General features: G+C 35.6%; 1 protein-coding gene across 1 annotated transcript in view; it reads left to right on the top strand.

Moving 5' to 3' along the window:
* Positions 1-12,093, top strand: part of LOC132285514 (protein transport protein SEC24 C-like) — a 40,113-nt gene that overhangs the window by 26,342 nt on the left and 1,678 nt on the right. Inside the window, exons 13-25 of the mRNA XM_059787704.1 lie at positions 65-119; positions 3,887-3,963; positions 5,001-5,072; positions 5,164-5,247; positions 6,131-6,250; positions 6,393-6,461; positions 7,543-7,620; positions 7,796-7,934; positions 8,243-8,407; positions 8,561-8,706; positions 8,788-8,967; positions 9,528-9,616; positions 9,766-9,797. Coding sequence (XP_059643687.1) covers positions 65-119; positions 3,887-3,963; positions 5,001-5,072; positions 5,164-5,247; positions 6,131-6,250; positions 6,393-6,461; positions 7,543-7,620; positions 7,796-7,934; positions 8,243-8,407; positions 8,561-8,706; positions 8,788-8,967; positions 9,528-9,616; positions 9,766-9,797 — 1,306 coding nt within the window. The remainder of the gene's footprint in view (positions 1-64; positions 120-3,886; positions 3,964-5,000; positions 5,073-5,163; positions 5,248-6,130; positions 6,251-6,392; positions 6,462-7,542; positions 7,621-7,795; positions 7,935-8,242; positions 8,408-8,560; positions 8,707-8,787; positions 8,968-9,527; positions 9,617-9,765; positions 9,798-12,093) is intronic.

Below are 12,093 nucleotides of genomic sequence, written 5' to 3' on the forward strand. Positions count from 1 at the left end.
GGATGGATATTGATTCAATCATAGTGTATACATTGATGTTTATATTATATTGTTATTATTTCAGGCTGCGTTTTTGGCAATGAAGAATACTGGAGGCAAACTTCTAGTGTTTCAGTCAGGTAAGTGCATTAAGTTTCATGATTTTCATCTAATTTGAGTGCTTTCGCTGGAAAAAGGCTATGAAATTATTGAACCATACTCGTGTTACGCTGGGAAGTTTTTATCAGTTGTATTCTGGTTCTTTCTTGGTTTCTTTGTAATTTCTGAGGCATATAACTTTAACAAAATTGTTTACTCTAAAATATTTATTCATGCTATCATATGCAAATTGTAAAAGGGATACATCATACATGTTCAATCAGTTTGATGTTAATGAATTTGTTTTACTTGGTAGCCGAGGATTGAATATTTCTTCATATCCAAGCTTAAAGTAGTATCTCGTCCTTACCAAGAAAAGAATAAGTAGGATCCCTTGAGGAATGAAAGCGATGAATAAAGATACAAACACAAAATATAGAACAGTGCTTTCTAGGGTTTATGGCACAAATCGTATGGTCATGCCGTAAGATGTCTAGATTGACAAATGGATGGAATGGTACAAACTTGTGGGTTCTGTGCGAAACATTTCATGTAGAGCTCAAAAAGGTTTGAGGGTGAATTTGGATATTGAATCCGTCTTAGGAGAAGCATTATTTCAGAAATTATGCCACATGGAACAATTCTCATTAATTAATATCCTATTCTGATGGTACACACACACACACACACACACACACACTTAGGTATATAATTTTGCGGATCAGTATGTTGGTGTGCATTTGGCTAAAGTTCTCTGCATCCAAAGAAATTTTAAGATTTTTTGTCTGAGTCATATGTGCATTCCATTTTTGCCAAACAACATCAGTTAGAAATGAAATATGATTTGCTAGATAAGGTGACAAGAGTATACAAGAATTCTAAGCTGCAGGACTAAGTTCCAGTTAGCTGTATCGTACATATAGAGAATAGCAGAGATTAGTTCAGTTTTTGATGGCTCTTAGAGATGATTTTGAGGGTCTTCGTGGTTCTATTGTTCATAGGATTCTGCTTTCTTCTGTTGATTGAGTGGTTAATGAACTGTTAGCTGAAAAAGTTCATCTCAAAGCTGTCTGAGAAAAAGGACTTTTCCCTTTACCTAATCGGACTGTCTTGGCTGTGCCACAGAAGCCTCATTCTAGTACATATAGCAGGCAGCGTGCTAGTGTTGGTATTGACGAATGCAATTTTTGTCTGACAGAAGGATCACTGAAAGGCATGGTGTTCTAAATTTGTGAATTAAGGCAATTCTTGAACATCAACAACCTTCTAAGAGTAATGATCACTACATTGCAGGAGTTGCACCATCTGGGAATGAGCCATCTCCACAAGCTCTCCACGTTGTCTTTGATTGCTGCGCCGCTGCAGAAGCTTCTTGCTATGTATTGCTAAATCGCATATCAAATCACATTTAAATATATTAAATTTACCAAAAATCATGGCAAACACAGTTGCAGTTTTCAATACTGTTACATAATCTACTCCTACACCTTGATTGCATTCACAGTTTAAATCGTTGCTGACAGTATAGAAGTTTGTGCTGTAAGGTATAATTTAAATGTCGTTACATGAGATGTTCTCAGATGCGTGTTCCCAATGAAAAGAGGTCTCTAATGGGGTAGCATCTATCACTGGAAGCCTAAAAGTAAAAGGAAGCATCTCAATAACTGAAGTGAAAATAACCTATTGGTTGCTGGTGTATAAAACTATATGCTTATTTATTTATTTTTGCATTGCTAGGGTGAATTTTGAGTATGTAGAACCATCTTTCCCTCAGTGTGTTATGAGTGTGTAACAGCCCAACTCCACCACATGGTATGGTATGATATTGTCCGCTTTCAGCCCGAGCTTGCACAGTTTTGTTAGTTTTACCCCAAAAGGCCTCCTACCATTTGGAGACAGTACTAGCACATATAATTTATAGGACTTCACCTTACCTAGGCGATGTGGCATCGTGCACCCGTAGCCTGCCAGTGCCTCGCACCCTCCCACACATACCCGCCCACAAGGTCACCACAGAGTGTCAGGTATTGTGTACCCAGAGGTTGGATTTGTCCATAATTTATAGGATATGTGGAATTGGCTAAAAAGTGTCCAAAAACTATATATGGATACTTGGACTCTTTATGAATATAGCTGCATCATGAATGTAGGGTTTCATAGAAAACTATTTGACCATAATTCCATTAAAAAAAAAAAAAAAATCTCCATTATATAAAAGAAATCACAGAAAAGAAAATAAATTAATTGAATAATTTATTTGATTTGAAATTCTATTTTTTTAAAGAAATTGACTCATTTGCGAGGACTGTAAACCTGGTAAAATTGCAAAAGAAAAAAAAACAGAAAAGAAAAAAAAGAGAGGGACAAATTGCGGGCCTGATCCATAGCACAAAAAGCTGCATGAAATGTTATTGAAAGGTTCTGGAGAACTTGTGTGTCACATGCAACATATCCACCAGTGACACATGGACCAGCTGTCAGAACAAACTTAAAAAATAAAATTACCTTTTGGTTTGAAAAGTCCACCAAATTTTGCTGGTCATCCAACATGCTTTCAAAGAATCCTGAAAAAACAAAAAAACTTTATGCACATGGTTGCAGGGCTGCAAATATCTGCCCAACGGTATCTAGCTTGCAACTTGTTCACCATGCAAAATATATCATTAATTTCCCCTCCATTCAGTCACTTTTCAATTACTTGAATAAAGAACAACTGAACATGACAAAAATTTTCTTTTCATTTTTGCCATCTTTACAAATAGCTGTAAATGACTAAGAACAGATGCATCTGAGTCATATTTTGTGTTATTGTCACGCCTAGGGTCGAAGCGTCGTTGTAGCATTTATAAAGCTCCACTAGTATAATCATTTAGGTTTTGTTGAAACTTGAGAATCCAAATCATGACACCATAATCCGAACTGTTTGTCCATCTTACAAAATTCTAAATTTTAGTAGGACATGCATTTAATGCATTTTCAACACTAATCCTCCATAAAGATTCACATTGATAACTTGTCAGGTAAGTTATGAAAACTACTTAATCAGTTTCTGAGAATTGAAATTCTTCATATATTGTTCTATGCTTAAGTTCTCCATTATTTCCACTCTTTTTTGTTGGGTTTCGGGGAGAGATTATAGATCTATTGAGGAGATTGTTCTCTTTTTAGCCTCTTTGAAGGCTTGAGTTGTTTTTTTGGCTTTTTTGTATGTTTGGGATCCACTCCCCTTTGGAGCTGTTTTTATAAATTTTACTTATCAAAAAAAAAAAAATTCTTCATATATTGTATTTTTTAAGTGGACAACTATTTTAGGACATGGCTAGAAGGAAAGATGGGGAAAAAGGGTAGGAGGAATTATGTATTATGATGCTATTAAGTTAAATTGAAGGTAAAGAGTGGCATCATTAACATTCATCATATGTACCTCAGCGTAATGTAGCCATTTGTAGGATGTACAAGGTTATAGAGGTTGTGTCCGTACGTCATTTATCTATTATTTATTTTGGGGGGGAGCCAATCTGAGCATTAGCACTAGAACATAATGTGGCCTGTTATGGAACGACGATCAAACTAGGTTGATGAGATAGTGATCTGGGAGCTGACAACTTAATTTCTCTCCTTTATACCTTGCATTGGCAATTTCCTTGACTTCTCCTCATACCATTCACGTTGCATGTAAAGCAATTATATGAGCTACTAGGTTATTTTATTTAATGGGATCTTTTAGATTATTTTCAACCTATTGGAATATGGACTGACAGAGTTAATGGATCCGAGTATTCTGACTATTGTACCATGTTGTTTACAGTTTTGCCATCAGTTGGCATTGGAGCCCTTTCTGCTAGAGAGGCTGAAGGAAGAACAAATATCTCTGCTGGGGAAAAGGTATACATATTCATAAATATTCATTCTTTGGTTTCTTTGGAGTTGCTTACATTTGTCTTTGTTTACCAACTTGTGATAATTGGTTAATTAGATAATGACAGGTGATGTTTTCTCACTGTTCCAAAGTAAAGGTGGTAGACCTTTTCATTAGATTGTTCCTATTTTTGAAGTCCTCTAAGCTACACCTGTCTTATTTCATTACATACAAACAATAGAACCTTTTGTGCTTTACACCTCCAAAAAGTGGAAAAGGTCTAGTTTGGGAGCATGAGGATGTCTAACCAGATCTAGTGTGAATTCTTGATGCTTCCAAATGGATAAGTTGAGACTCCTGCTGCCTATCTTGGATGTTTGCTTCTGTTCCAGATTCAGCAACTATTTCTGAATTTCATGTATTTTGCCTTCATGACTATGTTCTGCTTTACGTATCTTCTTCTGTAATTTGCAGCTTTAGCAATTGACCTCATTTTATGGGGTTTCTAGTTTCCTGTCAGTTTGATTACCAGTTTAAGCTTTTAAGGACATCATCCTCATAATTTCTGTTGGATATGCATTATTCTGAAGAACAAATAAAGGGATATTTCATTTTAAAATTTTTGAATAGCCAATAAATTGATGACTTACTCTTACATTAAGATCTTAAATTGTAGGTATCCACTACTTGTCAATAAAAATTATTGGTATTTCTTCTTTCTTTCTTATCTCTCTACTAGTATTGAAACCTTGACCTAGGGCTCGGAAGTTAAGACCCAACGCCACTAGGATAAAGGTAGGCTAGTATTATTGGTATTTACAATTGTTTGCCCGGCTTTCTTTTCTCTCTTGTTCTCTTCTTTGAACTAGTCTACCTTTTCCATTAGTATTTAGAGTTTCTTCTTCATTATTTTGGTATATCTTCTTCTTCCTTTTTTTTTTTTTTTTTTGGTCCATAAGCACTTCTATATCTTTTATGGTGAAGTGTAATATTTTACTATAGTTTAACACAAGACTGGTACTTTGGTTTTGTAGTAAAGTGCTTGTTTACTATTGAATTTCAGGAGATCCATAAATTACTCCAACCTGAAGACAAAACTTTAACAACAATGGCTGTTGAACTTGCTGAATACCAGGTGAAGTTTGACTATTTTGCTTTTTTCTGAATCCATATGGGGCTCAGTTCTACCCGTGATTGATTGTTCAGATCTGCGGTGGAAATTTCAGGTCTGTGTTGATGTATTTATTACTACCCAAACTTATGTAGACATTGCTTCTCTCTCTGTCATCCCAAGGACTACTGGAGGCCAGGTACTCTTGACTAATATGTATATTGCTCTTGCTTTGGTTGTCACATCTGTTGTAAATTGTTTGTCCACACACTTTGTCCTAACAACTGTTGTTGAAACGCATTAACTTTTGCATCTTTTGTTCCTTTTGCATGATCCTTGGCGAGACTATCTACAATGACAAAATTTGTTGCTTTAAGTTTGTTTCATGTTTATGCCATCCTTACTTCAAGAGAACCAGCCAGCCGGAAGTGGAACTGCAGAATTTAAATGCATATTTGTAGTTTTTTTGCATGTTGAATTAATGCTGTAAATTATCAATTTGTTGAAGAGCGAATGCTCTACTTTGTGTGTATATTCTCATTTGTCTATTAGGATTTCCCTATTCTGATATTATTTAAGAATGTTACGGCCATTTTTTGTGAAATGTTTTTTTGGGGAAAAAAAGGTCAAGTATTAAAGTTTCTCTAGGCTCTGGTGAACTACCATTTTTGTTTATTTATTTGTTATTATTTTTTAGTTTGGGGTCAGGTAAATACTCACACCCACCCACTAATGCCCACTAATGGTCCACTGGTAAACTACCTGCAACTTGACTTAATTTGATTCATGACTTCTAGTGTCTTATTTGTTCATTTAGTTTTTCAGACATCTCCACTATACACGAGGATACATTAAATCATCACACAAAAATTAACTTATATCTATCCATGGTTGACTAATTGTTGCTCCCTGGTACTTTTTCCTCCTATTTGGTGCTTTTGAGATGGATGTTTACCCAAACTAATTTTTATTTCCCCTCTTCATATAGACCCCACATTGGTGGGAGCCTCATGCACTGGGCTAGCCCCTTTTATATAGATATATTAAAGTATGGATCTTAAATATCTCACCCTCCCTTGCAGGTGTATTATTATTACCCTTTCTCTGCTCTTTCTGATCCTGCCAAGCTTTATAATGATCTACGTTGGAACATTACTAGGCCTCAAGGTTTTGAGGCAGTGATGCGTGTAAGATGTAGCCAGGTTAGTTTCTCATAATACTGATTTTTTCTTGCCTTTGGTCCATTAAAAAGATAAAGTATCGTTCTTCTAAATTCTTATAAAATTGCCTAATAATTGATAAAAGAACTACATTCAAATTTAATTAACTTTTCCGGCTTCGTAGGGTCTTCAAATTCAAGAATATTCTGGAAACTTTTGTAAACGCATTCCGACAGATGTTGACCTACCTGCGGTTAGTATAACTTTTCCGAGATAATTGATTATTCATGTGTTGCTAATTGATGTTTTTCAACATTCTCGCCCTTTAATAATGAAAATTGTTAAACCATGAGAAAAATGACATGAGCTGAGTTCTGAAATTTTTGTTGAAGTAAATCATATTCTAGAGGTTTTCTATGTGATGCTGGCACTGTATGATATAAAAAGTTCTATGTTTTCTTAAACATATCCTCATTTTATCCTATGTTCACACTTTTGTGTTCGACTTAGAAGAGGCACTTGGTTAAACTTCAGCAATATTGGATTGCTGTTAACTCCTCCTTGTGCCATGGTTGATTTTTTATTTTAGATCAATAGGATTGCAAATGTGTTTATATATATGAAAGAATTGCACTGCAAAATACTAGTGGTTGGGCAAAAGTCTTATTCTCTATTTATTTAATCATTTTCTAGTTTTTCTGTTATCGTACTGCTTAAGAAAATGTATTAGGATAGTGGTCTACTATTTCTTCTTTTTTTGTATTTACATTTTTTCACATTATATAGGTAATCCACTAAGTGTATCATAATAGGATGGTAGTATGTGGTTGGTCTTTTTTAATGATATTTTGCAAGGATTAGATTTATTTCGATGTTTTATGATACATCTGAAGTGTGAATCCTTTGTTTTTATGTCATTTAATTGAGTTGATTTTCCATTCTGGTTAATTCATCCCATCTAATGGCATTTTAAGTGCTTTCAATACCATGCTTTAAAGAGGGTTATGGTTTAGGCAGAAAATTCAGTAACTAAAAGAAGAAATTCAATGAACAATAATGAGCAGATCAGATTCAATATGTTTTGGTGTAATGCACACTTTTTATTGTTGTGTTGTATATTGAAAAGATGTTGTGTGAGAAAGTGTCATTCCAGTATTTGGTGTCAACCAGATCTCGCCCAAAGTTAATTTGACTTTATTATTGCTGTTTCAACCTAGCTATCTTCTTCACCTCTGTTTTCTCTTTTTTTGCTACTCCACTTTTATTTAGTTGATTTTGGTTCATTTAATAGTATGAACGTGATTTCTTCCTAATAAAGCCTCGCCATTGTACAGATCGACAGTGACAAAACTATAATGGTAACTTTAAAACACGATGATAAACTGCAAGATGGCTCAGAATGTGCCTTCCAGGTATGACTACATCTTTTGGCGATCTAGATTTAGTTTGCAATTTCTCATATTTCCTTCTTATTTATTTATTTATTTTGAGCTTCTTAATTCATTATTTGTTGTGAACTTGTCAGAAACCACTGCTCTTGACCATTTAATTATTATCGTTGTTACTTATTTTCATTTTGCTGTGCAGTGTGCTCTTCTTTACACCACTGTGTATGGCCAAAGAAGAATTCGAGTTTCTACCTTATCATTGCCATGCACTAGTATGCTAAATAGTCTGTTCCGCTTGGCTGATTTAGACACCCAATTCACTTGTTCTTTGAAGCAAGGTTGTCAGATTTTTATTTATTTTTTACTTATTTGTTTCTCTTTCTTCTCTAATTTTGCTTCATATTTTGTGCATCCACCTGGTGTCTGACAATCTCTGTCTCATCAGACAGCATAAAATTGTTAATGTTGTTCCCCTATGACATACTTTCTGCTGAAATCTTTTGATTCTTTTTGTCCCCCCTCTCCCGAGTTGTTTACTGTCTCTTCTCAATCAATGATGATGTATCTTATAGCAGTTTAACTGCATCTGCCATTATCTCTCAGGGTATAATGCTAATGATACTACTTAATTTTACCTTACCTGTAGTGGCAAGTGAAATTCCTTCCAGTCCCCTCTTTCAAGTCAGGGAACAAGCGACAAACCTTTGCATCAACATTCTGCATTCATATCGCAAATACTGTGCTACAGTATCATCATCCGGACAACTTATTCTTCCTGAGGCACTTAAACTTTTGCCTTTATACACCCTTGGTATGTTTCTTGTTGCTTATAAATCCATGCTTTCTTAAGGCGAAATCTAAGTTACCTCTAAGGAATTATATATTTGTGCCCTCAGGAATGATTTTGCACATGATAATTCGTTTGTGTTTATACGTTTATTTATTTATTTTTGTTTCCTTTCAGCAATGGTTAAGAGCATTGGATTGCGAACTGATGGGCGAATAGATGACAGGTCCTTTTGGATCCATTATGTTTCCTCACTTTCTACTACTCTAGCAGTTCCGTTGGTCTACCCCAGGATGATGGCTATTCATAACCTTAACTCGAAGGTTTGGATATTGTTGCAATGATATATTTAGTGTCGTTTTCTGTCACCTCTTACACTGTTGGTAATAATGCCACGTTGACAGGAGATGGACGAATCTATTATACCTCTTACAATTCCACTTTCCTGTGAACACGTGACTGATAATGGAATATATCTTCTTGAGAATGGTGAGGATTGTTTAATTTATATTGGGAACTCAGCAGATCCTGATACCATGCGACAATTGTTTGGCATTTCTTCAGTTCATGACATTCCTACTCAGGTAGTTTTATATTCATCTTTTTATTATTGCAAGTACATAATGCATATTATTGAACATCCAAACCTAATGAAGGAAAAGTGTGAAGTGCAGAAGCGCTTTAAAAAATATTGTGATCTTTTCCCCATTTCAACATCGAATCTTGCATTCAAAACAGCCTCTACATATGCAGAGTTAAGGCTGCTTACATCCGACCCTTCCCGGGCTCCACAATGGCGGGAGCCTCGTGCATTGTGTTAGCCACTTAGCCCGTAATCGTACATTCAAAACAAGTGAAGATCACTTTTATCCTACCCATAATACCGCTTGCTTTCCAAAACTTATCTGGAGCATTGGTCTTCAAACGCAAAAGTCTTGAACACTTTCTTAATTATAATGACCGAAAGTGTGAGACTTGGGTTCCTGTCCCCCTCTTTTCAGTTTGATCATAGTATGTTTGTGAAATCTTTTGTTTTGTACAAAAGATGGCTTTTAACTGATTTAGTTGTCAACATAGTTCGTTTGCTTGGATACGTTTACTATGGTGTAATTTTTTAATCTACAATTAACCTTTTTCCCCTCAGTTTGTATTGCAGCAATATGACAATCCTTTATCGAAGAAGCTAAATGATGTTGTAAATGAAATAAGGCGCCAAAGATGTTCCTATCTGCGGTATGACTGACATTTTCGGGAGTTTTTCTTCTCCTCTTGCTTTCAAGAAAAGCTACTGCTTCTTTTGATAAGATATTTTCTTATTCAGTTTTGATATTGTTCTATTTTTTAAAAAATTAATTTCTTTTTCTTTTTCTTTTTTCTTGCAGCTTAAAGTTGTGCAAGAAAGGAGATCCATCAGGTTAGTGCCTCAGAACAACCGTTTTAAAACAACTTAAGCAGCTCAAACAAAGAAAATCCTGGACAGCGAATCTATATGATAAATGAACCATAATATGATGATATCAGTTAACTTACTTTATCCACCAATCTTGTTCATCGTCTTTAGAACCACTATTTGTGACAAAAACTAAAGGGTGTTTGGATGTCCAGGTGAGATTGAACCTCAGTTGTTTTCTATATGAAACATTGTGTTTCCTCTACCACTTTAACCAGTACCTTTTCTTTTCTTAGTAATGTAGTAAGAGTATTGTTGTTGGAGAGGAGCTTCATCAGGTCAGTGTAGTTAAAAACATTTCAAGCAGACATTGCTTTGTGATATTGATGCAAGGCAACTGACAACCACTTATATCAGCTGAACTGAAACACCAAATTATCTATGCTCATGGCTTAAGAAGCCTTGTTGATCTGTTCTCCCCCCCCCCCCCCCCCCAAAAAAAAAAAAATAAACAAAGAGATTTTAGGATTTTGAGAACAGTTGAACACCACTGCCATACTACAATGTTATTGGTGATAACTTCCCAAATGCAATAGATCACACAATGGAAGAACTTGAACTTCTAAAAATATCTTCAAATTTGTCACGTTTCCCTACTTTGAAAAGTTCACCCTTCTGCTTTAAAAAGATGGAGGGGATTCCTAGATACTTCCCACTACTGGAGCCAGTTCATTTTCAAAGTCTTCTTCACACAGTGCTTGACATTAAGATGGCTTGAGGGGGGGGGGGGGGGGGGGGTGCGGGGTGTGGTGTTGGGTTGGGGTTTGGGGTGAGGAATAACTCTTATTTTGTTGTGCTGATCTTTTGATCTGAGATTGTACATTTTTTTTCCAAGAGCATGGAGCACAAGACATCCCTGAGATGTGAACCCAGTGAAGCTATTATTGGTAAGCAATATGTGAGAAATATGGGTCCCATTCATAGCGATGAATGCCCTTCTTCATTTCATTGTTAATTCCTAGTTGGGATTCGCACAACCAAGTTACCCTATTTAGACTTGAACTCTCGATCTTCTACTTTAGAAGGTGAGGAAGTACCACTAGACTACAGCCCTTGGTTCATTGTTATTTGTTTCTTACTAAGTTCGATAAAACATTGCATAGAGGAGAAATAAGTGGAGTGCATTAAAGGATATAAGTAATTATTAAGTTACACTCTCTCTAACAACTTATGCATTTGGAATGGATGGTAGTTAACATAGACCCATGGTATCAGAGCAGGCAAGTTCTATAGTTCAAACCTCACCATCACATAGTATAAGGGACACACGTGAGGGGACGTGATAGAGGATATAAACAATTAAGTTATGTTCTCTCTAACAAATTGAGCTTTTAGAATAGATGGTGGCTAACAGAGGAAATTGGGTCTTGTTGAAGACCCCATGTTAGGATGAACGGGGTAGTACGACAGCCGTTAACCAACACTAAATAATAGAATATGGATGCGAATAGAAACAAAATGGAGCCATTTGTCTGAAAAATTGACTTTATCAGTACAGGAAGCCCCAATCTGTTTAATCATAAAATAGCTTGATATTCCCAGTCTATTATACTAATTCAGTGCATGAAGATGTATTATCTAATTTACGGTGGCCCTGGACAAAACCTTTTCGCTATGCACGGATGAAACTGTCAGTGAGCTGTCTAATTCTATTAACCAAGACCATTGTGATGATTTTCTGTAACAGTTACAGAATTCTCAACCTGTTTCTTTTCCTTTTTTTGGATTAAGACAAAGTCGATGTTATTGATTTCTCTGAGCACAAAGTCACAGTTCAGAAATGAAACTATAATTGAAGTTCCAGTAAAGTACCAATTCTGCTGTAAAAAATTGCTGAGATACCAAACGGTGCTAGGAGCCTTCAAGTCTATAATATGAAAGACCGTTTTCTTGATCTCCTCTTACAAAAAAGGCTTGTTAAGCCATCTAATATATTCATCAAAAGGCAATTTAGAATTTTTGTTTGAGATTGCATTCCTGCAGTGTGCTCTGAGCAATAGGAAGAGGCTTGTCAGTAGGAGGATCAACAAATTACTGTCTAAATGACTTAGAACTTCAATTCTTCTTATAACTATATTCCGATAGCCTTTCTGTTGGTCTAGATCGTGTTATGCAATTTCTTTTGTTGATGCCACCACGTCACAAATATACTGTTTCTGTGTTGTCCATGTCATGTTATCCTGTTTTGGCCCATTACGCCCAATAAAGTCCTTCCTTATGCAGTGGATTGTCCAGATATTTCCTTAGTCTTCGGTATTCA

The sequence above is a fragment of the Cornus florida genome, unplaced genomic scaffold (genome assembly GCF_030987335.1).
Source record: "Cornus florida cultivar Cherokee Brave unplaced genomic scaffold, ASM3098733v1 CherokeeBrave_3.0.0_Hap2_Chr11, whole genome shotgun sequence".
Lineage (NCBI taxonomy): Eukaryota > Viridiplantae > Streptophyta > Magnoliopsida > Cornales > Cornaceae > Cornus > Cornus florida.